The sequence below is a fragment of the Falco naumanni genome, chromosome 11, assembly GCF_017639655.2.
Source record: "Falco naumanni isolate bFalNau1 chromosome 11, bFalNau1.pat, whole genome shotgun sequence".
In the NCBI taxonomy this organism is placed as follows: Eukaryota; Metazoa; Chordata; class Aves; order Falconiformes; family Falconidae; genus Falco; species Falco naumanni.
The window spans coordinates 31,126,225-31,152,744 of NC_054064.1; the positions used below are offsets into that span (position 1 = coordinate 31,126,225).

Genomic DNA, 26,520 nt, shown 5'->3' on the forward strand with positions numbered 1-26,520 from the left:
TTTGGAAAAATAAATACTTTCTTTATATAGAACTGTATTTTGCTGGTTGGCCAAAAAGTGTGTAATGAAATGTTACTTCCTGTAAGACTGAATTTCCTGAAATTTAAAGACATTTGAATAACATAGAGATGCGGTGCAAACAAAGCTCCTTTGTTTGTATTGTTAGAAAACAGACTTCAGGAGAAATGTCCAGCAGGATTCCCAATCTGCAGATCTTAGACTTACAATTTTTTTAGGAAAAATTTAGAACAAATGTAAGAACTTTGTATGGATGTTTCTCACTCACTGTCAGATTTTTAAAAACTCTGTGAACCATTTTATAGAAATTGTTCCATTCAGTCCGATTACAAGATGTTAGTAAGATGAGGATAATGCGAGCTACATTTTGTGAGCATGACTGGCATTAAGATGTGTTTTACTAGAACCTCTCTTAGCTTCATCTTGTTTGAATGCTGTTGGGCTTCTGTCGCTTCCTGCTTATGCTGGGCTTTGTATCCATTATATAGAACAATTCTTTTCTGAATTGCTTCCATACCTGTATCAGTAATATGGTTTAGAGGATGATTTCTGGATCCTTGCTCCTGCATGGTGTTGCATTTGATTTTGTAGAATTCCTGATGGGCGGAAGGTGCTGGCTGTGTGGCTGGTTATGGAGGGGTCTCAGGCTGGCATGGTATTTTTGGTCTCCCTTAAGCCTGTGTGTGTTGGACATCTGAGCACACCTGTAAGTCAGTTGAATATACTTTAAAAAATGAGGAAAAAATAACAAAATGCAGTGTAAAGGATTTCACAGAAACTTTGAATGATGTGTGTTTGGGGTATATTTCAAATTGAGACCAGTTGATCTGTCACGAATAAAGTTTAAGGCTTAGATTTGGGGCATTTGATCTGGAGATGTGACTTGCCTTGATGTCAAACCACACTTTATAACCTTGATGTGGGAGGGAAGATGAAAATACACTTTATATACTTACCTGAGATGAAAACAGAAATGGAGAAGCAAAAAGCACAGTGCCGACTGAACCTAAAATGCACTAAACACATTATAGACAAAGTGACGCTTTCTGATTGTGAAGAGTGATGTTGCCAAGTCCACGCGTTTCCTGTGTAACTCCAGTGTTTTAGGTGAATTTCAGCTACGTGCAGAGTTGGGATGCTGTTTCATGATGTGTAAAATAAAAGATCTGTGAAAAGGTATTCTGATTAAAATGTAATCAGAAGTTCTTTGACTGTAACTAACGGCCAAGTACAATTCATTACAAAAAGGCCTTTTTGCAGCCTGGAGTTCTCCCCCATTTGGAAAATCAGTGACTGACAAGGGATGTCAGAGTTCATCTAACTGAAATGCTCTTGGTTATGTTGAACTCATTAGAGCCTATCAGATAAAATAACTAACATTCCAGGATCAATCCCCCATTCTTTCCTGAAAGGAAAAAAACCTGAATATATTATTGTTAGCTGCAAATGCCCATGACTCAGCCACGCAGACATCCAATAGATAATTTTGCAGGCCACTTAAAAAGTATCTTGATCTTTTTGTTTGCCTGGTAAGAATTCTGTATTCATTCTGATGATGCGGGAAATGTGCAGTAAATTTTAGAGCACGCTGGAAATTGCTCACTGCTTCAACGCCTGGCGAAGAGCCGTGTAGCTGTAAGCTTGGGGTTTAGATTTTCTGTTCCAGGCTGACCCAAGTCCCAAGCTGTGGTCCCTCTGAACCGGAGGAATGCTCAGGTGACGGATCCTACACCGGTGGTTTTAAGGTGGATGTGTTTGGTCAGAGAAATTGACGGGGTGCTGTAATGCCACCGGTTCGCTGTCAGTAGTCATTCCATCAGTGACGCAACAAGGTCTCGCTGTACCCTCAGTCCTTCCCCGCCACCCTGCCTGTGCTAACTGTAGGAAGAGATGGCGTAAACACCACTGTGGAACCTTGATGTTGCGCGCCGACAGACAGTTGTAAGGAACTTTACACAGTGGAACAGTGCAAAGTATAACATAATGTAACTGGATGCCTGGGGGGTGCAAGGTCAATAATTGGTTCTTATCTTAATAATTTTATTTCTCATTTTGAAAAGTGTGTATTTGCCTTGTCCTCTGCAGGAGTTGTTCATGGCTCACTTTAGATCTTCCTCCAAATTTCAGCTCATTCTCATCTTACAGCTGGCTCTCAGGAGCAGCATTTTTTGGGGCATAATATCACTGAGGCTATTCACAGAGGAAGCCCTCCTCCCAGCACTGTGTTTGCATCACCGTCCATTGAATGAAGTTATCTCAGTAATGGAAATTTAGACACATGCCAAATACTGTAGGAATATTAAATTTTTGGACTTAGTGAGGATAAGCATCTAAAGGGCAGCTAGAAAAGTACCTGGACTTACACTAATGTTTCAGATTTTTAAGGAGAATTAAGAAAGCGGGCTGATTTTTTTTACTAGTCTTTTGTCCTGCTGTTTTTACAGTAGTAATACAGACCTTAGAAAACTGTGTGAACCGAGGGAAAGTATGTTCATGATAGTACCCACGGGTGATGAAACAACAATTTTTAATTTACTTCAGAATATATATTGAGGTTTTTTGTTTGTTTTTCCAGTGTTTTAATTTTGTTTTCAAGTATTTTGCACAATTTGGAAGAAGATTTCTTTTATTATTTCATACATAGCTTGTGAAAGTTTACTAAGTCATATTTTCATGTCTTCCAGCAAAACCAGACTGGCTTTGTTGGCTATGTAGTTAAAAACAAACACAAACAATCTTTCTTTTTGTCCGTTGCAAAAGAAACAAAAAGGATACCACCCTGTTTTCCCCTCGAGGTCAACTTTTAATAGGCACGTGGGTTTGGAGGGTGTGGGTAACAGGTTTATACCAAGCTCTTTGAGATGAATAGCCAGTGTCAAACATCTGGGGGGTTGTTCTTTATACGCTTTGTGTTCTGCATTAATATTTTGCTGAAATTGTTTTATTTAAATTCTGCATTTTTCGTGGAGCCTGGAACCACAGAGCAGAGAAATTTGCATTAATCTACAGTAGACTGTAGCTCGGAATGGAGTTGCGAATGTGGTTTTCAAGTCCTTTTTAATTCTTCTTTTCTTTGTCTTTTTTGCTTTAATTGTTTAGTGTGCCGCTAGTGCAGTACTGCTGTATTCTTCTTAACAGAGGCATGGCTTTTTCTTGCATAGGCAAGCCTGTTGTCCTGTCGAAAGAAGTGGAGTCTGTTTTGGTGGGTGCTGCTGTTCTTGGAGCTTGTGCTTCTGGGGATTTTGCATCTATACAGGTATGCAGTACCTTTGTTGTTGGTGGTGGTGGTTTTGGTTTTTTTGTTTGTTTTAGTTCTAATGCATTTTACACTTTGTCATTTGGCACCATGCGCAGGCTTTAATTCCAGTGGAAAAGTTTGTACCTTCTGCACAGCCGGACAAGAGCCAGCATCGCTTTCCTTCCACCCTCTTTTTTACTCCCTGTGTCATTTAGGTGTATTGAAGATTCATTTGTCTTTTGACTGTAGGGACATGCAGGTAGATGCAGGTAGAAGCTGCTGTCTATGAAGTTAGGCCATGTAATTTTACAGACAAAAAAAAGAATTTGGCAAGGCTCTGATCCTGCAAGAAGTTCACACTTTCATCTCAGTTACATTTGTCCTACTTTCCTTTCTGCGTATTGAGGGATGTTAAACATAAGAAACAGCACAGCACTATTTATGCAGTAAAAAATGACACACCTATACCTCTTGTCTTGCCCACAGTGAATGCAGGGGTAATAATGAGGATGGAACTTCATGTTTATTCATGTTATTTCTGTCCACTAACAGTTGTAAAAGTAGCAGTAAGGCTTTTATGTTCAGTGGGTCAGCCAAAGCACGACTTGGCTGCATTCTTACAAACAACAGTAGTATACAGAAACCCAAAGGTCTGAATGCCCAAAATCCTATCTGTTTTCCCACCCGGCAATTCCTCTAGTATAAGGAAAGCATCTCCTCATGCTACACAAGGGCACTGAGCAGTACACTGCATCCAGTTGGACAGAATTATTTATCAAGATGGTCCCTAGGTACACTAACATCCAGCAGAGAAATTTGTAGATAAAATTTTGCACAAAAACTTATCTGAATATATTTTCTGAATAGGGAGGTCAGCTTCTTGACCTAGTTAAGTTGATGCAATTCCACTGGAATCAATAAAAAGCTCAACATAAGCTGAGGAACTGGGTCATATTTGGCGTTTTTCCAAATGTGAAATTTCCAAATGTGACTATTCTGCAGTGCTATGTAGGTTAGCAGGAAGAGCAGCTTCCTTCCATAAGAATTTTTTCCATTAAAATGAATCCCATTGCAACAAATACGTATAGTACTATATATATATATATACACACATACATATATATATATGTATTTAATGATATAAGTGCTTGTAAGGAGAACTTATTTTGAAAAATGTAATTTCAGTAGCAACTTCTGGTAACAGGACTTCATATTTAATTCTTCTGTTAATGTTCTGCCTTCAAATATGTAGGTACTTCATTCCAAGTTTAAGATGTTTCCACTACTGTGCAACAACCGAACATCGCAAAACTTTTTTTATTAAGTCTGTCTTCATAACCATTAGAAAAATTTAATGTGAGATTTTCCGTGATGTGTTTTTATATAATTTTGGTGTATTCGTTTACCTTTAGTTTGTAACCCTGCCCTTATATATAGAAATATTTCAGAAGCTTATCCAATAATGTCAGAGCAGATAAATATATTTTATCCATATGTACATATATGTCAGTCTCTGTAGCACACTTCTTCAGAAGTCTTCTTCAGTGAAACTAGGTCCTTTGAGCGAGCCACGTCACAGACTTTGTAATTTAAAAGGTGTTTGCTCTTTTACTGTTACAGTATGTCAGGAGGTACCTGCCTCTTTGGTTATGGGAATAGCTTTTGGTTTGTCGTAAGTACAGTGCAGGTTCCTGTCCTGGAGTAAACTTCTCCTAAGGGCTTACCTGTGGCTGTTGGGAGCTGGACTTCCTTATGCTCCCTTTCCATTTCTGCTTGAACCAAGTAAGTTAATACCAGTACATAAAGAAAAAGAATAAATGCAAGTTGCAATGCAATGCCTCAGCACTGCATAGGGAGTCTGGTTTCCCAAAGGCAGCCTCTGGCTTTTTCAGTGCTTCAGCAGCTATTTGTGTAAGGTCTGGTTCCAGGGCTTGCTAGTCAGCAGGAGAATTGCCTTTTGTTTCACTGAGCTACAGGTCAAGCCTGCGAGCTTCCCTGGGATATCACTGAAATGGAAAAGGGGAAAGTAGTTTGGAAACTACTGCTGTTATACATCCCACTGGGCATTTGTAGCATGTGTCTTTCCATCATACTGCCTGTGGTGATCACCGGGAGCCAGGTGAGGCCCTGAATCCTATCCAGGATGCCACAACATCGCTGCAGTGTGAAGAAACCACCTGCAAAGTGTTTTGGCTTAGTGTGTGTTCAGAAGATTGGCATTAAAGAGGTGCCACCTATGGCAATACCAGTTGTATCATGCAGCAAATATGTACAATTATATAAAAAATATTTTTAAAAGAATTCAGCTACATCTGCTCAAGAAACAAGAAATTTAATGAAAGTCTTTTTGGGGGCAAGGAGGTGTAAATGCATGTTTAGCATTGTGGTTCCATAGACTTCTCTTCTCTTATTATTTTTCTAATGCATCTTCCAAAGCAAACCTTCCTTAGAGGCGCTGCTGCAAACACTCAGCATTGTTGTAGTCTGCAAATAGTAAAGGTTGTTACCTGTCCTCTAATAGATGGTTTGTGCTTAATTATTGTGCTTTCCAAAGCTCTTTGCTTGCTCAGTCTAATAGTAAAGGAGAAAATTGTGGGTTATTTACCCATAATCTCTTTCCTTATGTCTGTGGTTGTTTGAAGGGGAATTTTTATTATATTTGTCCCAGTGACTGGTCACATTTCTCAGAATGATTTTTGGACACTTCGACTCAACATCAAAATCAAAACACTTAAAAGCTATCAGGTTTTCATGGGTTGGCTGTTTTTCGTTTTCTAAGACTCATGCATCTGTAGGACAGCTTGGAAACAGCATGCAAAGCCAGGATCCCTCAAAATCACTTCTGATAATCTTAGTCTGGGTTTAACGTGCTCTACTGACAAAAGGACTGGCTGCTGAACAGACATGTGAAACCCACTAGTGAGAAGCAACAGCAGTAGTGCTGCCAGGCTTCTGCCAGGGGATCTCCTAGGACGTATGTGCCCGTGTGCTGTGTGCACAGTGAGGGATGCTGTGGGGAGTCTGTGGAGCAGGGCTGGCTTTGGGGTGTAATGTGCATTATGTGTGAAGAGCTGCCCTGCTTGTGTGTTCTGTCACTGTAGGGGGTTGGGTATGGGGCTGCCGGGTCAGAGCCACTGCTCTGGCAGCTGGTTCTTCACTCACAGAATCAGGACACACAGACAAGATCCTTCATATCTACCAAGGCATTACTTTTCCATAGAGGAAAGAAAAGATGGGTCACCTAGGGAAGACCCAACTGTAGGGTACCTTATGTAATAACTAGAGTTAAGTTTTATTTAGCTTAACAGTTAAGAAATGCATTGGATTTGGATGGTATTTCCTTAGGGGTAAAGTATGTGGCTGTGGTGGTTGCTGTCGTACCCCTGTATACACTTTCCTGATGCTTAGTCTTATGGTGTTGCATTACTGGAAATGCGTTACTTGAAATGGGGAGGCATCTGCTTCAGAGGACAGTTTTTACAAGGACGGGCAGCTTGCTCACCAGGGTACCGCTCTATGGTGAACCCAGGCCGAAGAGTGCACAAGGCAACAGGATTCTTAGCCTTCACTTGGGTGGGCGGTTGCTCACAGTGGCTGGAGCACTAAAGAGCTTTTCCTCTCTCCTTTGGTATCCCTAAACAGGTTTCTTCTCACAAAGAAGCAAGCACCAACCTATCTCCCGTCTCTTTTCCCTTTCTATACTACAGCAGTGACTATTTGCAGGATGCAGCATTTTGTTCTAATTCTTAATATTCATCTTTTTGTGCATATTTTGAGTGATTTGTGGGGTAAAGGTTTTCATGCTTTCTATTGACCACATCTGTATTAATACCAAAATTCTCAGTATGCTGAGCCTTCACTGAGAAGCATTGGAAATGAAAGTTATTGCAAAATTTGTAACCATACAGGTTAATTTGCTAGATTCTAGTGTGGGTTTAAAAGCTCAAGCCCCTTGAAGCTGCAATTTCATCTTTAGGTAATTCTATCAAGGAAAGATTTATAACCTCCATCTCTCATGCCTGGTCACCATATGTTGTTTCTTCAAAGAATGTTGACTTCCCCATTTTCCTCTTCATTTACTCTCCCTGCATTTTTCTCCTCTGTGGTAAAACTGAATTAAAACAATTGGTCTATCCAAAAAGAAAAAAGAACATGCAGTGTGGCGAGTTCTTCCCCGTTTCATCTTTTGGTGTTTTTAGTCTCCAGAATCTCCAGAAAGGGGAGAAAATCTGAATTTTCTCTTGCAATTTGGCTTATCTTTTAATTTGCCCCTACAAATGCTACACCCTTTTTCTTTGAGTGATTTTTTTGTGTCTTGATTGTTGTACCTATAGGCTGTAACACAGCCTGGCCGGGTCACAGCAGACGGTGCTGTGTAACATAGTATGACATAAGGATTTTTGATGTATACACTGTATTTTGGGGTTTTGGATTTTTGAAATATGTGCTGCATTGAATGAAATAACCTTAACGTTGCTGGCTTAGATGGGTCCATTTATTGGCTCTAGCTGTTCTTTTCATGCTGAGCAGCAGGATCCTGGTTTTCTATGTGATTGTTTCTGTAGTAAAAATATAGTTTCCGGTTTAGCAAGCCAGCAATTCCTTCTCAGTAAAAATGTTCAATAAATAAATGTCAAAGTTTCCAGTATATCCTTGTTACTCTGCCTCACTTGTATGTAATTGAAAATGGGAAGAAGGTGCTGTTTGATTTGGCAGGCATCCAGCTCTTTTTTTTTTTTTTTTTTTTTTTGGATAGCCTACTCTTTGGGACAAAGCCGTACACGAGGGAACAGGATTATTGCCTTATAAAAACCTGCAGCCCACTGACTATTCCTTAATTGCATATTAAAGCAATTAATAAAATTACCTGTATGAAACCAGATTACCAGATTTATTTTGGATTTGCTGTATTAATGTGCGTGTCATTGTTACTAGCTGATATGGAAGAGACGAAACTGTATGATTTATTATAATAGCTTTTACTGGTAACTTTCTGCAGTCAGCTTTCTGTAATCATTTCTGGTCTAAAACATTGAGCTAGAAATTAGAGTCTACATGACTACGAGATTTTTCAGGCGTAAAATTGACTTTTAAGGGAGGTGTAGTCTTGTCTTTGTTAGTTTTGATTGTCGTGCAAGTTGGTGGCATATCCTGCAAAAAGATAGCTAAAAGCTTTTTCATTGAAAAACAATGAAAGCAGATTGGAGGTGTATAAAAATGAGCCAGATTCTGTAGAAGGGGGTGTTAGGTCATTACCTGATGTGGATTAGTTGAATCATTTAGCAGCAGTAGCACTGAGCAAGTGAAGTACCCCTTAGGTACAATTTGCATCCCTGGAAGCAGCCCTAGAAGCTATGTGGATCATGGTCACCTGGCTTGTCTTCAAGTAACAGGCAAAGTCCATAGCTGTGAGGGAGATGTATTGTGGACAGGGGTCTGAAATGATGGTGGTGCAGGGGAGGTGAATCACTGACAAATCTGAACTCAAGGAACTCGCAAAAGCTTTGTTTCTGCACTGCTTGGTTATGCTTCGTTTAATGGAGTTCTCCTCTCAGCTGTCTAAGGAAGTTGTTGGGTGGTGTAGCGTAGAGGATAACATCGAATAACAAAACCCACAGATGACACAAGTTTTATAAAGATCAGCCAGGAAGAACATACAATATGCAGCGTGTTCGCCTCTTAACAATGAAAATGTTACGGACTACCATGAATGTAACGTTCTTCAGTGCAACAGCTAGTCCACAGCCTTGGTAATGGACCAACTGGCAATTGTGAATAGACAGCATTGCAGAAGAACACCCAGAAATAGTGCTGGGACATACTCAACATTTTTGCTGACAGAACTGGAGGGGATCAGGCTATTTCCATTTCTGGATTGGGCAGTCTCTGGTGTAATTTTGTTTCACTTCTTTCAATGGACATGCTTCAGTTGAAGATCTGATCCTCTATTCCTCTTCCAAAGCATTACCTGTCAGGTCATGGACTGAAATTAATACAAGTGTCTTGTTGATTTCCATATTTTCAAAAGCAAGAAATGAGTGAAAGATCAGGGAGGGGATAGTTTTTTCCTTAGAAATGGTAATAACTTGGGAAATCAAAAGAGGAAATAAAATTACTTCTCCCTGTTGAGTTAGGGAATGTTGCCTTCCCTCATCTCATTAAAAATTTAAAGCACTCTTGTTTTTGAGCAGGGTGAATTAGTAATTAAGTGCTATAATCAACTTGTGTAAACATAATGTTGAAGGAGAGCAGCAAATTAATCATCTTGCTGGCTTGCTTTACCCAATTAATGCACCTTTTAGTAAAGGCCTTCCTGCTGTGTTGGGATGGTTTTTTTTCTCCTGTTCGCTTAATCAGAGGATTTGGGAGAAGCAGAGGAAGGAGATGGTTGTTCTTAGGCACTGTGCTTCATACAAGGAGTGTGTTAAGGGGCTGTGATCTTGCCTTCCTTTTCTTCAAAAGCTCCAGATTTGTATGTGTAGAGCTTGAGCCCAAGGTTTAGTGGAGACCATCCATGGGCAAGGCTAGGAGACAGCTCTTCCCTTTCAGAGTAGTGTGTTGGCTGGGTATGGCCTCTTCATCTAAGTGATTTTGTAAAAAATTCCTTCCAGGATTGTATCCGATCGGTCTCAATTGACAGGACATGCGCTCCAGACAAAAGTGACTTTCAGTTCAGTGCATAGCTTATATATCTACAGTTAGTGTATTCTAATGGTGGAGAGAGCTGAACCTTCACAGTCTGTTCAGTTGTCGTTCTCTCATGACTGGCAGCAAAGTTACCAAGGGATGTCTCAGACAGCTCATGATGTGGACTCCACCGCTGGAGGAGAGCCAAACTCTTTTCCATGTGAGCAGCTAAGGTGTTCGATGGCTCTGGAGCACACTGGAGGTGACCAGGCCTGGACTCAAAGCAGTGACTCGGCAGTAGAACTCTATCCCTTTACCTCTTTCCCTGGTGTTTTGACACTGAAATACATCTTTGCCTAATTGAAAGGGTTTGTTTTTTTTTTTTTTTCCTTGTGTAATAAAGTTAGATTCAATATGGCATGCATGAAACCACCAAGATACTGGCAATGCCTCTGGCTTTTGTATAGAGTCAGCTGCCTTCTTACCAGAAATCTTTAGAGAAATATAGATGAGAGAGAAAAATTAAAAGGCAGTGATTTGATGGCCACTGTCCAGTTCCTTGTGGCCTAGTGTTTATGGTACAAAGAGTGCCTTTTTAGTTAGCATGTTTTGGCCTTACTGTCAGAAGTCTTTGCTGTAAGGGTAAAAAGCAGATGAATCACAACTACTCTTTTGCCCTAAGGATGATCCTTCTGTATTAAAGCTGAGAAATATAAATGCTTGTCTGTCTCTGCCAAGTACAGAATGAGCTTTCAATCAGTTTGAGAGTGTGATTTTTTTTTTTATAATTTTTTTTTCACTTTTCAAGCCACAATAAATATACAGAAGCATTTCTACTGTCTTTCAGCTGACTTTAGTGGACAGTCTTTCAATATGTTTGGAGATCCTCTCTTGGTGGGAGTTAATCACACACCCAAGCACCACCACTTCGAGGGTCAAACAGCTGAGATGTGGCTGTAGCTGATAGCACGATGCTTTCACAAAAGTGCTAAGAAAAGTACCCTCTGTCTTGTTGCTGTTTACTGACATGTGATACTGGTTGACATCTGTTGCCCTTCTCATTTGAGGACTGTTTGCTTTACTAACTTTAACATTTCCACATTGCTGTGCTGTTGAAGTGCAGATACACAAATCTCCTTGGAGTCCCCAAGGTCCTTTTATGAGAAGCAGAGCTGCCATCATTTGATATCATCCTGCTGGCTGCCTTTTATATTGGAGTTGAGAGAAATAACTCTGTTGCTGTTAAATGTTCTTGGTGGAGCGCAATGTCTAACGCTATATGTTGTCATACATTTGATGTATTATCAGATCAGTGCGTGCTGTACAGTAGCGTTTGGTTCGTTGTCAGACTAGATGATTTGTAGTCGGTTTATATCACTTGAAATTATTACAGGTAAAAACTTGTCTAAGAAAATGTCAAAGTTTGTTGTAGCAGGTCATACAGCTACTGAAATGACAGATGATTTTAGTCCATAATCATAATGCAAAATCCTCAGTTGATGTAAGTCAGTATTGCTCCAGGATTTCAGAGGAGTGACACCGGTTTACTCCAGTGCCCTGATCCAGTCGAGCACTTAGGTACATCATCAAACCTTCAAGCAGGCAAGAAGCTCAGCTGAAGATAAGCAGGACTGCCCATGTGCTGAAGTACTGTGCTGGAGCAGAGCCCGAACAGGAATCTGATACACAGTTCACTGGTAGATGACACATCTTGAAATGATAAAAGGCTATTAGAGCTCTTGCAATTCGTTCATATTATTACCCGTTCGGAAACAAGCTGTGGATGCTGTAGGTAATAGGATACAATAGATGGTGTCTTTTGTTAAGTGCTGTCCTTTTGTGGAAACTTAGCAAGCTCCATTTTAAATGTCATCCAGCGCACAAATGTTCAGATTTGGAATTTCTCAGTAACTCTTTAATGCCAAGGAAAGGCAGCTGCAGTAATTCAGTGTGCTATATTGGTGTAACAGAACTACCCATTTACGTTAGCTGAGTATTTGGCACAGAAGTACTAACATCGGGGGCGACAATCTCAGAAATCCAGTACTTAAAGGTGTGCCATATTATTTTTCTAAAAGTAGGTGGTTTAATGAAATACAGTGATGAAATTAAATAAAAGCTGGCCTTTTATTTGGTCGTCGGTGGAAGGAGAAGGGGCACGGTGTGTTGAGATATCAATGTGACTTACCTGTTTATTAATTCTGTCTGATAGTGGTGATAAAGATTTTATTACTTTTTCTTCCACATTTATGAGGATGGACTGAAAAGGTAATGAAGCCATCTCAGACGCTCAAATGATGAAACCTATCTATTTAATCCTCTGTCTTTATGCTGAAGGTGTAGCCGGCTTTGTGCACTGGCATAGCTCCATTGACTTAACCTGAATTCTCTGTCTTGCACGCACATACCCGATTAACACGTTAGAAGCAACTGTATGTAGGTAAATATAATCTCTTCTGTCTGTGGGTTTAAGACATATTGTTGTGTCTTTTAGCTTTTAATAAACTGACATCAGCTGATGTTTTGTTAATCTGCAGAAGTCGAGACTCCTACTAAACCAATGGTATTCTTCTCATCTGTCAGTAAGCCCAAGACCTGGCAAGCAGGAGAAAACATGCTGCCTAGAATAGTTCAGGTTCTGCTGCTGTGTATTTTTGTAACAAACCATGAAATGACCATGGTGGGGTTTGTCTGAGGAGATGTACAATTAGTTGATTTTTTTTTTCAAGCATACTAAGACTAAGATCATCTTGTAGAAGAAGGTTAATAATATCACAACCTTACAGGTTTTTTAGCTTGCTGGCCCTGGCTTTTCTTGAGGAAAACCATAAATATGAGGAAACCATAAATGTGTCTTTATAGGAGAGAGATACGTACTTTAAAATATACTGTGATCCATCTCCTTTCTATTTTAAGGACAGATTTTACCCGCATATTCAGAGACAGAGCTGAAGTCATTTGGACCTTGGACTCCCCTTCTGTCCAGGCCATTTAAGCAGGGAAAAGTGTGATAGCAATATTTTACAGGAAGGATGAGTACAAAGGAGGATACTGTGGATCTGTTGTGACTGTCAGTAGCCAGTAAGGTCCCTTTCAGAGCGTGTCTTGCTTAAATGATGTTCAGGATGTCAAACAAGTTAAAGTCTCTCTGCCCTCACCTCTTCAGTAGCTGAGCAGAACAACCTTCAAGTTATGCACTGGAGAATTGGAAACTCAATCTGGCTACATTGTGAGATTAATTTTCCATCAGGGATTTGCACTCTTGCTATGTCAGCACAGGGGATCAGACTGTTCTGTGGCAAAGCACAAGCATGTAGAGTCACAGCACTAGCTGTCTGAAATGCTTGAGGTTTTTTCACAATAAATTTTTTGAAGGACAGAACGATCATTTAGTTGTGGGATTTGATGCCAGTAGTTTGTACTAGAACATACTTTTGTCACCCCTATATTTTAAGAAGTTTTATAACTTACATGTACTGTGTTGTCCTTTCTCCTAAAGATGCCTAGAGGGGCTTGTTTCTCAAAATTTGCCCTATCTGTATAGTTTAACAAGACTCTGTGTACTATCTAGGTGTTTCCAATACATTTAATTTTATTGTGGTTAACAGTAAAGATGTTTTTCTTTATTCCCTTTCATGTAACCAGGGATTTGAAATGGTAGAGGAGAGATCCTGTCACCTTTATTAGTTTTATTAGTGATAGAAGGCAGTTGCTTTATTAGCATACTGGCTTTCCTCACTCTCAGAATTGGAATCCAGTTCTCATCCTCCTTTCTTGGTTCAGCGAAGGCACAGGTTCCCGTTCCCTTGGTTTCATAGAGACTTACAACAACCGTTCCCAACCCTTGCTTGCTTTCTTGTTTTGAAGCAACTTCTCGCACCCGCTGTGCTTAAAACATTTCTGAGACACAGTTTGATACCAGAAATTGGACAGTGACATGTAGAGAGAATCCATATGAAATAGCTTCATGGCTCTGTTTTGTTTTTATTGGGACAAGTGTCCATGTAATGATTAGCAAGACCATAATTGTTACTCTTGAGAGAAATCAGGCAGAAAGGCTAACCACCAAGGCACAGAAAAGCATAAGTTGCAGATTTTTGTACAAAGATACTCCTCCAGATGAGGGTTGAAAAACACTAGAAGAACACAAATAAGGAGAACCACTGTGCCTGTGCCTTGCTGTGCCTTATAAGCGTGTATAAGCAGCAGAAGTGAGTTGGATTATCATTTTTCACAAGTGCAGTTTTCAGCTAAGAAATGTGTAGTACTGCTAAGGGTTGCATTCCCCTGAGCATTACTGACCTTCAGTACATAAATACATTTTGACCCATGTAGGGCCTGGTTCTGTGAACACCTGCTCAAAGTATGAGAGGGTAGATTTAGGTGAGATATTAGGAAGAAATTCTTTACTGTGAGGGTGGCGAGGCGCTGGCACAGGTTGCCCAGAGTGCCTGTGGATGCCCCATCCCTGGCAGTGCTCAAGGCCAGGCTGGATGGGGCTGGGAGCAGCCTGGGCTGGTGGAAGGTGTCCCCGTCAGTGGCAGCAGGGTTGGAACTACATAGTATTTAAGGTCCCTTCCAACCCAAACCCTTCTACGATTCTATGAAGGGTTTTCTGTTGCTGTTTTCTGCACAGCTTCCAGCTAGTCCTTTACCAGGTAGACATTTTAGGGAGGAGTGTGGTGTGGAAGCTCTGGTGGGAGCACATTGTTTTTGTCAAGGAAAAGTGATGTGGCAATGCACTCCTCACTAAGCGGACTGGGGAGTGTTAGATCTAACTGTGTTACTTCTTTTGGAGCTTTGGAAGTGCAGGGGATCCAGCAAGGGAAAACACCCTGGAAAATAAACAACTTCTAATCAATATTTTTTCCTCTGAAGAGTCTTTGCATGACAAGAATATGTGGGTAGGGCTGGGCAATAGCGCAGCCCAACCTCTCCCTCCCCAAACCATGGGGTGGGGGATGACAATCTGTTGCATTTTGAAGATCCCTTCCTTGCCCAGCCCTGTAGCTCAGAACTGAGTTAAACACCTTGAATATATCCAGCGAAATACTGAGTCCAGTAGCCTTCTGTCAGACTCCTTTTGCTTTCAAAACGTCTAGTAAGACAATTTTTGCCTAATTGTCCCAGACGAGTGTATTCCAACCTGTTGTCATGAAATCACTCATTTCTGTTAACTTTAAGTAGTTTAGGTGCTGAATCCTATATCTGTAGAGTAGACTGAGGGAAGCAGTGTTCGAGTGTCTTACAGCAGATAAATTGGGTATGTGTTATCCTCTGGGTTGGCAGCTGGTACTTAGCTTAGGTGAAAGAGATGAGTAATGGCCCTAAAGATGCTAAGCTGTTTGAAGCCCTTCTGATAAATGGGGTCTTTTTGTGATGAGCTATTCTCACTTTCTTTGACTGGTTGGTATAAAGGCTTTGTATATACAAGCACATTACTCATTATTTACTGGTCATGGTTGTAAGGTTGTTTAATTTTGCAATAGTCCCATCTAAGGGATGGTTCTTGCATTGCATGAAAGGCAGACTGAGCAAGCTTTGCTTTTCATTTGCTTTGTATAACTTTGCCCCTGTGGAAACACTGGATAGCCTGCACATTTGCCGTGAGATGCAAAATGCCACGCTTGTGGCTTTCTGGATGTGGAAGTTTCACTCATCCCAGAGGAGAACAAGGCATGGAAAGAGAGTAAAAAAAGCACGAGAAAGAAAATAGGTATAGTGGAAAATGGGGCTTTTCTTTTTTGGCACTAAATCCCCAATATCCCCGCCATCTCCCTCTCTCTACTCCCGCTCTCATGTTGTTTATTCTTTCTTCTTGTATTCTTGCCACTTTCTTGTTTGTGTTCCCTTTTGTTTATTTTTTTTCACTTTTTTTCTCAACTGTTGATTCTTCTTCTCATCTCTTTTCTCTCTTCTCTTCTTCCCTTTAATTTTATTCCTTTTCTTCTGTTCTCTTTCTCTCTTTCCATACTCTTTCCATGTCTCAGTCCTTTACCTGTGTCTCACATAATAAAAAGCAAAGAGGAAGGGATGGTTTGAAGCTTGTTCAGTGTTGCATCCCCCAGGTCCACTCCCAAGGCCTGTAGGACTTCAGTAAAGGGTTGTGATGCTCTGTTCTGTGGGTACAGCGTATCCACACTGCGCTTATTGGGCTGTGCCAGTGTTCTTGGATTGGAAAAGGAAATATTTAGGATGGCATTGATCACAATGCTAAAATAAACTGCCCTCCCTTAGCCAAAGGAATATGAGTTTGCAAATGCCAGCGTTTGATACACAAAATGAAGGACACTGGCTAAGGAAGCCAGCTGCCTGGGTTAGCTGTTCAGGATCTGAAATGGCAAGTCTTTAAAAGCAAAGAGACAGAAGAATTAATTTATATTAAAACAAACTCTGTCATGAGTCATTTGACTTCTTTTTCTCTTACATGCATAGTTTATGTCTCAGGCCTTCTAAGGCCCGAGTAACATCTGATACTCTTTAGGCTGAGCTGGCTCTAATCGGAGGAGCATCCTGCTTCCAGTTACAGTGCACCCCTTAGAACTCTATTTAATTTGAGTCTTGTGTTTACAGGCTGTAACTATTACTTATTTGTCATTTTATGGTAATAGGAAAGATTGCCTGTTATTCAGTCCTAGCCATGCTGTTGAATAGCTCTGGGTCCTCAGCAGAAGCAGAGAAAAAGTGGCCCGAGAGGGGCTTTTACTTTTTGCCTCATTGGTTTTTCTCATGCAGGTTCGTTGGTGCAGGTCAGCAGGCACCAGTGGGGGCAGGTCCCTTGCCATCCTCCCAGCCACTGCCTCAGTCCAACGGTATCAGCACAGCATGGCTCTGCGGTTCTCAGGCAGCTTGCATATGACCTGCACGTGGGGTTTCTTCCCTTCTACTTTGAAAGAGCCAACATCAAAGTGTACACTGTCTGAAAAATCGAGCTTTGCCTCTTTTGCCCTTTTTTTTTTTTTTCTTTCCTTTGGTCCTTTCCTTATCCTTCGTCTCCCCCCTTTTGCTCCCAGGTTTTTGTTTAAATATTTTTACCAGGTGCTTCAGGTGCAGCGCTAGTTAATTGCAGCTAGAATGAAAGATGTGTAAATCCTTCAGGTCTTGTTCACTGCTTCTGCCAAGGCCTATACAGACCTGAAGGGGGAAAGTGAAACGCAGACAAAGGTCAGAACAGCTTTGTCCCACTCTAAGGCTTACAGGGAAAGTGTTCAGCCAGCTTCCCCGGGCAAGGTAACCCTCGGGGCGCCCTGCTCGAAGTGACTGCACCTTAATTAAGCAGCATGACTCTTGTTCCCCCTAGTGGCTAATTACACAGGGCCTGTTTCACGCGAGCAATTCGTTCAGCTGCCTTTAAACTTACCTCCCTAATTCTCCTCCAATCTATGTTTCTTGCTATGTTTTGTAACTTTCTCAGTCTGTCCGAATGATGGCATTTGCCATTCTTTTGCCTGTGACCTCAGGAAGCAGGAAAGCGTACTATGGATAGATACTGCCTTATATCTGCAACACAGCAACAGGGTTTTGGGTTGGAGAGGATTGTGTATGTATTCCACCCATGCATGCAGTGTTTTTTCTGCAGCATTCGCAGTAAGGGTTAAGTAAGAAGGGCTTCTCTGTATCAGGATCCCTGTTAGTATTGTAACTCCTCAAGTATGAACAGATACGAACATTCAGAAATGTTAGACACCTCAAATCAGCAGGCTTGTTTAATGTCCTGGAGATAAGAACTGAATCGCCTGGCTTCACAGGTCACACAAATACCATGTAAAATGTAGGGCAGTATTTCTTAGTGACAGAGGGGAAAAAAAGCTGCATTTGCCAATGTCGTTCTTCTTAGCCTGGTGATGGCAGACACCCCGTCATCAGCAGTACTAGTTCAAATCTGACATAAACCGCTATAGTATCAAGCTCTTCAGAGTTTACCTCTGTATAAATAAAAGCAGAATTTTGCAATGAGTAAACAATATATGTTACCTAGCTTGAGGGTCGGAGTACATAGGTTTTATTGCCAGCTTTGCCACTGACTCTGTGACTTTGGGCAAGTTGTTTAACTTTGTTCTTCATCCAACTGATTTGTGAAGCAGACGTAGCGGTGTTTAAGTACCTCAGAGGCTGGTCTTATAGTTACATTAAAAGTGATAGAATTAAAAGTGCAAAGAAAATCTAATGCTAATGGTGTTGCTCTGGAAGATTTAAGTAAGAACGGAAATGCCGGTAGACAACTCAGTTGCACGTAATTGGAATATCTTTTGGTTTCTGAACGGGAAAACAGAATCTTACTTGAGAACTGCAACCAGTTTATTATGTGTGGTAATCTTCATTGCGGTGTATATAATATGAAAGGTGGCCTAGGCAGTATGACACTACTACAGCTCTGAAGGTTATATCAGTTTTTAATATTTACAGCATTCATTACTTTTAGAGGTTGTGTTATACATTGACAATGAAATGCACTTCATGTGCAGAATTCTTGTTTTTAGAAAATATTTGGGCAGGAATGGGAGACCACGTCCTTTAAAACACAAATTCACTCAGTTTGTATTGGCAGTTCCTTAGGAGCAGCAAAGGCCAATTCAAGATCAGCATTTTCATTCACAGGCTTGTAGCCTTAGACATCTAACGCTGTAACTTAGACATTTAGCACGCAGCTGCGACACTGGGTGCTCTTTTTGCTCAAGTATGGAGCCTTCTAAGCTGCAGTTGTAGACGCTTGCTGGAGACTTCTGAAAATCAGATGTTATCCTTTTTTTAACTGCAGCGGGATCAGGATTAGCAGAAACAACAGATGCATCTTGCATTGCTGAGCATTTTTTGATTTGCATCTGAAACTGGTTTGTGACAGGTCAGTAACCCAATGAATGTAATGTAAAACACTCAGCAGGATAAGACCTCCTTGTTATAAATGTATCCTTTTTCTGGCGTGTCTGGGTTGTATTTTTTTTTAATTAAGTTACTCAGTTGTAGAATGGCCTGCATTCCTTCTCTTCTGTAAAAATGAAATGACTGACAGCTTTTCAGTTGCACATGGTCCTACTGTTTGTTGGAAGAGGAGGGGGCAGGATGGGACCCGACCAAATTTTTGATGTACTATATATAGAGAAAAAAATGTTGAGCATGAGAAAACTACTTCTTATCAAGTAATTCAGTTAGATCTGTTACTGATAAAGTCTGATTTTATATAGCTCTTCACAAATTATTCTAATCCCAATAACCAAGCCAGAGCAGAACAATGGGTAAGTGCATTTAGAAAAGTTGTACGGTAAAATTAGGACTTTCATCAGATAAAAGTAATTCACTTTCCCTCCCCCTATTCTAGACTTGTCATAGCCAAAGAAATACCTTTGAATAAAAAACAGCTTCTTTTTTTTTTTTTTCTTTTTCTTTTTTAGATTTGCTGTATTAAGCAATTTCTAAAGTAAAAAATTGCTGCTAATGGAAAAGCGAAACAAATCTGGGATTTTGAGCTAGTGGAGTATTCGTGCAAGTAATTAGCCTGTACAAAAGGAGCATTCATCTTGAAATGACAGATAAGTGCTAAGGACAGGATTGAAAACTGTAAATATGTTAGCACTTTAAGCGAGAGCACAGCTTCAGCACTTGTTAGACTCATCAGCTGCTGTAAACAATATGGATCTTTGAAATGATCTCTGCTGAGATCTCAGCACATCAGATAATGATATAGTTGTTCATTTTTGCTTCTTCTGTTTTGTTTTTTCTTTGAGAAAGTACTTTCTGCAAAGAATAGGCCTGTGCTGCTGCCAGCACACACACTTATCTTTCTCAACGAGCAGACCCGGCGAGGGCTCAGAGTCACTGTGGGGAGTAAAGAACAAGCCTGCAGAGCTGGGCTCTGCCTTTCCCGATTTATGCACGAGCGAGGAACAGTATGTGCAGCTGCAGTACAACTTTCCTCTCATGGCTGTGCCTCTACTCAAGGCTAGGAAAGGCTCTTTGAGGTCATCCAGGCTCAGTTCACAGTTAGGACACTTCTTCAAGTATGATTTTAGAAGGCAGGCTGTTCAGGTGGTGGTAGCAGTTTGTCTTGTGTAGCTTTGCAAAGGGTTAACAGTGACCAAGTTGTAACAGTGGAGGGTTTCATTTTGTGAAAACTGCATACAATAGAAATTAATTTGAAACTAATAAATCCCCTTTGCAAAGGGCACTATAAACAGCTTGCATACCACGGTAACTCGCAAACACTCGCTGACCTCGCTGAGGTTCTGATTGGTGACCTACAAGTGAAAAGCTCCATGAGCCGTTTGAGTCTCTGCTATTCATCTCTTCTCTCAGCTTGCTGTCTTTAAATAAAAGGACAGACCCTCAGCAGCAGGAATTGGCTCGATTCTTAGGATCAGCTGAATCGTGAAGCACAAAGTGTTTTTTCTTCAGTTGTGTCCCGCACTGGCTGGATTTCCCTCCTAAGTGTTTGATATTAATCTAGCGGTGTTATTGATTCCCATGGAATATCTGAGAGACTGAGGTGTAGAAGGCTTGCGTGACTTGTCCAAGATTAAATTTCGGGAGCCGATGTGTCTGACTGCCCTCTTACAGTCACAGAAGTTGTGCTGGGAAGAGCTGTCCCCTGTAAGCGCTTCAGGAGCAGTGGGTTAGAAATTTCTCATTAGAGTGAAGGGGCAAGGTTTGCTTGGAAATAGGAGCCACAAGGTGCAGATCACTGGGGGCTTAGAAAGAGGGAAACAGGATGGGACAGCAAAGTAAAAGTAGGAATGGTGACCCAGCTGGGTGTTGTACGGTGAGAACATCCTCTGGAGGGATTTTGTGGCGTTTGCCTTTCCCAGAGATAAAAAGGATAGCTTATAAACAAGCTTGTCCACCCTCCCACCTAGCCAAAATTTGGAGGTGGGAAGGTGGAGACTGTCTAGTGTCCTCTTCTCTGCAAGATTTCAGCTTTTAAGATAACCCCTGGGGCAGGATGGTGCTATATTAGATCTCAGGCTGTGAGCCAGCCAAGCTCTGCTACCACTTGATGACTCACATGCTAACTGCAGTTTTAACTCTAACTGGTGTGTTTTCAGACAGAACCAGCTATTGTTTTGGGCACAGTCAATTATAAAATGTGCTCTGTTTCTATTTGCCAAATGAATACAGATGCTTTCTTAGAAGATCTCCCAAGGAAAAAGATGCCTCAGATACCTTTAAAAATTCCTGCTGGCAATGCTGGATGGCAGGTTTGATTTGCTCATTAAAAGAGGTTATGTAATAATGCTGTAATCAAAGGCTCTTTTATGGCTCTGGGGCAGGTGGGGATTAATAGCCCTTGGTTTTGCTTTTGTATGGAAAAATGTCAGGCCTGACAGCTAGAGTAGTGATGCGCGTAACTTTTGACTTTTATCGACGAGAAAAATTTCTTCCCAATGTATTTGTGTAAGTTGGTGCCTCCAGGTTTTTCTGTGCAAGAAATGTAATTGCAATACACAGACAGTTTGTGCATAGGAAGAGGTTCCCACTTACACAGAAGCTGTAATGCTAAAGAGAACTGTATTTACCACTTCCCAGTGGTCTCCGAGAGATAGCAGCCAAACATTTTAGGAGCAAGGAGAGCAGAACAGCTATTGGGATGTGACTGTTACAGTGTCCTCATACAAGTCTCTCTGAATTCTGTGTCTACGGGAATTTCACAGTTCAGATTGAGATTCTCCCTTGGTGGTGTTAGAGCACATTTAGCAACAGACTGGCTGTCCCATTGGTCAGACCAAGCTTCCCAGGTTTAGGGAATTTGTAGCGATATGTATCGAGCATTTAAAGTGCTTTTTAGGAGCAGCGCTCTTCTTGAAGGACAGTTGTAATGGCAGAACAGCAAATGAGAGCAGTAGCTTCTCATCCCTGGCTGCCTCTGATTTTTCGGACCCAGAGAGGAGAGGATGCCTGGTTTTTAACAAAATGGGACAATATCATCAGCTGATCACAGAACCATATCCTAGAATAGTTTAAAGATCAGGTAGTCAAACCCCCCTGCGGTGAGCAGTGTGCCTTGCTTCAGCTCCCACTTAGCTGAGCCACTTGTAGCCCCTAATTTGGGAAAGAAAAATACTTTCTGAAACGATGTGTTAGGAAAGGTTACTGACTTCTTGTCTGTCGCAATCATGGCAAGGAACCATTTGCCTTCTGTCACAGTAGCTGTCTTCCTGGACTGTGCTTCATGAGGAGAAACGGCTACGCAGTCCAGCTCTGAGTCTTAACCGATTTCTCATTTCTTCTAGCTTTTACTCTCTGCCTGCCACACTTTGGGTATCTATAAAATACCAGTTTTTCTTTTAAGTGATATTTTTTGTTGGAGATAGGATGTCTGTAAGGTTACTAGAAAGGCTTTCTTCATATTTTAGTGCAGTTTCACTCTCTGCTTTAACATCTCAACCTTCTACAGGTTTACAGTAGTGAAAGACTTTTTTTTTAAAGGTCTCTTGTTTTTTATGAGCCCCTGTCCACTGTAATTTCCCAAATGCAGTCCAGATTGGGTAAAATGTAAGCATATTTCTGAGGAACAGGGTGGGTTTTGTTTTTTATAGTAAACCACACATCAAATTAACTAGATAAAAAATAATCCCAAATCAAAACTCACAGCAGGGATTTCCCTCATTAACCTCAGGTAGACGCTGGAGAATGGCAAAGAATACATTTGAAAGGTGAGGGGAAAAGGAAATTCTCCTTCGGCAGTGTTGGACATAGGGGAGGAATAAGCAGATGGAGAAGAGTGAAATGTTGCAAATAGTTTTGTTTTCTTGATGGAGTAACCCTAAAGCAAAGTGTAGGCAGAAGCTGACAAAATCGCAGCTAGATACCCCCAAAATGGTAAAACCCAGCGAGTGGGGAAGTGGAGAGACATGTGCAGATTAATTAGATCGAAAAAATGTTTTGACAGCATAAGTGAACATATGGAAAGAATTGAGAGAACCCAGTCCAGTTCCCCATGTGTAAATGATGCCTTAGCCATAGCTCATAAAGCAAATACAGATGCAAAAAAAAAAAAAAAAAAAAAAAAGCCCCTTTTCTATCCCCTCCCCCCAGTAAACCCCAATCCATTGCCAGATGGCAAATAAAAGTTTGAACTCAATGACTAAATGCAAGGAAAGCTTGTACATTCAGCTTGAACGTGAAAAGAAATCAGCTGAATAAATCTGAATTTTGCACCTTAAAGGAAGTGGTGCAGTTCAACTAAATATTGTGTCAAGTACACAGCGGAGTGTCAGGATATCCTGTGTGGGTGCTTGTTCTTCAGCTTCTCTGCTTTACCCTCTCCTGCCCAAAGGACTCCTCCTGCTTTCTGTCCAGCTCATTTCTTTTGTTGTGCAGGTCACTGTAGAATCACACACCTGCCCTGCCTACCCCAAAGGTTTTACCACCTAAAATTGAGGGGAAAAAACTTAGGATAGATAGTGCAACAGAGGGTGAGAAGGGAGCCAGAGAAGCAAAATAACTTATTCCAGGTTTTGTGGAGGAGCAGCGCTCCCAAGCTTAGTTTACTTCATCACCAGCAGTGACGAGTAGGGCTGATGTAGCTTGTAGCTGTAGTACAGTGCTCTGCATCTGGATCTGATGTCAGGATCTGCTGTTGGGATCTGCTCTCGACTCCCAGGTGAGCTTGCTTTCTGTTAAACAGCGCTACTTGTCAGCATAACATTTCCAAGTCTAAAAAGTGGGTTAAATCAATATATTTTCATGTGGTTTATACGGACAAACCTTCTTAGTCTATTGTAACAGTGATGCTGTGTGTGGTTAACAAATGTATTCCACCTCAGGAGGGGGTGAGGGAACTGTACGGTCTGGCGTTGGTGGTGGAGTCGGGGAGCCTCCCCTCCGGTAAGGAAGCTGCCAGCCGTGGCATGGCCACCCCTGGCGTGGGGCCGGCGGGGAGGCAGAGCGGGTGCTCGGCTGTGGGGGCCACCCTGCTGGCCAGGCTGGGCAGACCTCCGTGCTGCTGTGATCCCATCTTACCAGAACCTGGGCTAGCCCTATTAAAGCTGCCTTGGGTCTTCCTACACAGGCATTGTAAAGTGGCCATACGCTTCATGAATAAGTTATACAAGCTTATGTCAGGGTAAGTGTGGCTAAACCGTGCCCCAGACTGCTTAGATGCTGCCCACAGACTGTTGATTCACAGCACCTAGTGCCAGCAATCTGTGAAACTGAAACAGGAGCTAAACACTTGGGCTCTTTCCATTGCCCGGGTAAGCTGAAACCCCTGCTAAGCTGTCAAGTTTGCATCCAAGCAGCTTTGGGCACGAAGAGGTGCCAGCAGTGGAGCCCTCACAAAGCAAACTGCTTAATTATTTGATAGTCAAAGGCAACTTGGGGGAGTGCAGAGTCAAATCAACAACAAACCAACCTATATTTAGTAGCAGTGTGGCTAGAGCTTAGACCCAAACATAGTTTCCAGCTGATAGATGATGTAGCAATCATAGCTGACCCTCATCCCATTCTAAATTTGGTCTGCGGAATAAGTAATTAATATCATCGCTAGCACAACAAGCCACCCTTCACAGCAGCTGCGTTGCCACTGCTGCTCCTCTTATGGCTTTGTCTGTTGGCTGGCCAGCCTGGCTGAAGCACAAGCTCAGTGCGATGCCAAGCTACGGTGGCCACAGCCTGTCTAATACTCAGTGTAGTCACTGAAGCAGAGTAAAAGTAGGTGCTTTGGAGGTAGAAGATGTGCTGTGTCCTCATCTGCACTTGTCTCTACTGTTATGTGATCTCTTTTCCATTTGTTCCTGTCTCTGATACTAAGGAGTGAAAACCATGCTCCTGTGGCGGAGGACGGGTCAAGCGATACGTACTTGAATGAGGCATGAAGGGCCGCAGTAGGACTGAGAGCTCCGTCTACCACCCACAGTACAAAATCAGGGACAAACCTAGAGTTTACCAACTGTGTACAAGCTAGACCAGACCTGGGGGAAAATAACAGGAGCAGCCTATTTCAGAGAGAGGTAACTGAAAATTAAGAGAGTAAATTACATGTCCCAGTGACCTGGGGAGTCCGTTGCAAACTTTCTGGTTCCTGATTCAGTGCTTGAACTAGAAAACTGCATTGTCTCAGTACTGAGGATCCATCCAGTTGGCCTCTGTCAACTGAAGTTGGATGGTTTAGGGGTAGAATAGTGTTGTGCTTCTTCTAAGCTACCTGCCTGATTCCCCGCTACTGCTGTCACAGTCTTCAACAGCTGCATAAAAAACTCCTCTGAGATGGGCCAGCGCTGTTACTGAGTTATGGATAGTGAGATTCAAAAGGCCAGTGACTTTTTCCTGGAAGACAGACGAACTCAAGTCCTGAGCTGGTGTCCTGCTCGCTGGACCTCCATCCTTCCATCCTCTTCTCCCTCCTCTGTAGTCTCACTTACAGACAGAAACTCTCTCTCTCTGTCTCTCTGAGGTTTGATATGAACATAGAAATCTACGCTGGAACAGAGCAAAAGGAAAATAGAAGCTTGTGTGAAATTTTCCACCTTTTCACTAAGTGAATGAAAGCCAAATTTTCACACTTTGGTCTTAGGTGTGAAATTTTTGCTCAGCTCTAATATTTATCCATAATGTGTTTAAAACTTGGCTCACTCCATTCAGAATACCACAGAGAATTGAGTTACAGATTTTGGGCTTTGTGCATGCTGCCAAGATCTGCCCCTATAACTCAAACAAATTTAAGGGGGGAAAAAAAACGACTAAAAAAATATTGTATACGGTCCATCACATGCTTTCTTCATGCAGTCATATACCACTAAAAAGTAATGTTCTGCTAGGGCTGTGTTACATAAATATATTCATGTAACTCCCCTAAGCATAGATAAGGTGAATATTGCATCTCCAGGCTATTAAGTAAGTAATCCCTAAATAAAGGCCTATAAGAAAATAGCAGCCTTGCTTACAGTTCTTAGAAAAGTTTAAAAGTATTTCTTGAACATCAGCATTTCAAGAAATCTATTTTTTCCCCTCAAATTCAAATATATCTGTGGCTGGACTTCTTAAAATGATGCTAGTTAGCATCTGCTAGTCTCAGCTTATGTGTGTGGAATAGAGATGAGTGAGAGAGAGGTTCTTTGCTGCTGAAGAGCAGTAAGAGTTATTACATATAACATTATTTACTGGTTTTGTTGTGAGGACTTAGAAGTATAAAGTCAGACTGTTAGTTTGAAGGTACTTACACCTGCTGAAATCTGTAAATCAGAACAAATCTGGTGGAGAAGAATGTTCCTACATTTCAGTCTACTGTGAACGGGGTAACTTTTAAATTCTTTTCCTCTGATGCTGGATCTGTGACTGTGGAGCTGTACAAAAACACCAGAGAGGCAAGACTGGCCGGAGTGGGAGTCTGAGTAATGTCTTCAGGGTAGGGAAGGTAAATTCGTGTTTCAAAGGTCTGTGTGATTCAGGAGTTGAGACTGACTTTCCATGCATACCCTCGTGTCATTCTCAGGAATGACGTGAAGAAGCACATTTGCTTGTACAGATTTCTCACTACTTTTTGCTGTAAGAATGGCAGCATTTGATCACTTGGCTTGTATTGGCACAATGAAAATTAGTATCATTTCCTCCTTTTGCATAAGTACTAAGATGAAGCGAATGAACAACTTCAGTTTGGGGAGAAGAAGGGTAAGCCATCTTGTGCCAGCTTGTGCCGAGATTCCTGA

At 41.5% G+C, this 26,520-nt stretch overlaps 1 protein-coding gene across 13 annotated transcripts in view; it reads left to right on the top strand.

Moving 5' to 3' along the window:
- The window catches only part of FGGY (FGGY carbohydrate kinase domain containing), a 325,709-nt gene that overhangs the window by 293,332 nt on the left and 5,857 nt on the right, over positions 1 to 26,520 (top strand). For 12 of the 13 annotated variants that reach the window (XM_040609878.1, XM_040609879.1, XM_040609877.1 and 9 more), the window contains one exon: positions 3,180 to 3,274. In XM_040609878.1, the coding sequence (XP_040465812.1) occupies positions 3,180 to 3,274 (95 nt within the window). Of the gene's footprint in view, positions 1 to 3,179; positions 3,275 to 24,626; positions 24,826 to 26,520 lie in introns of all 13 variants that reach the window. The other variant, XR_005830063.1, reaches the window with a different exon arrangement.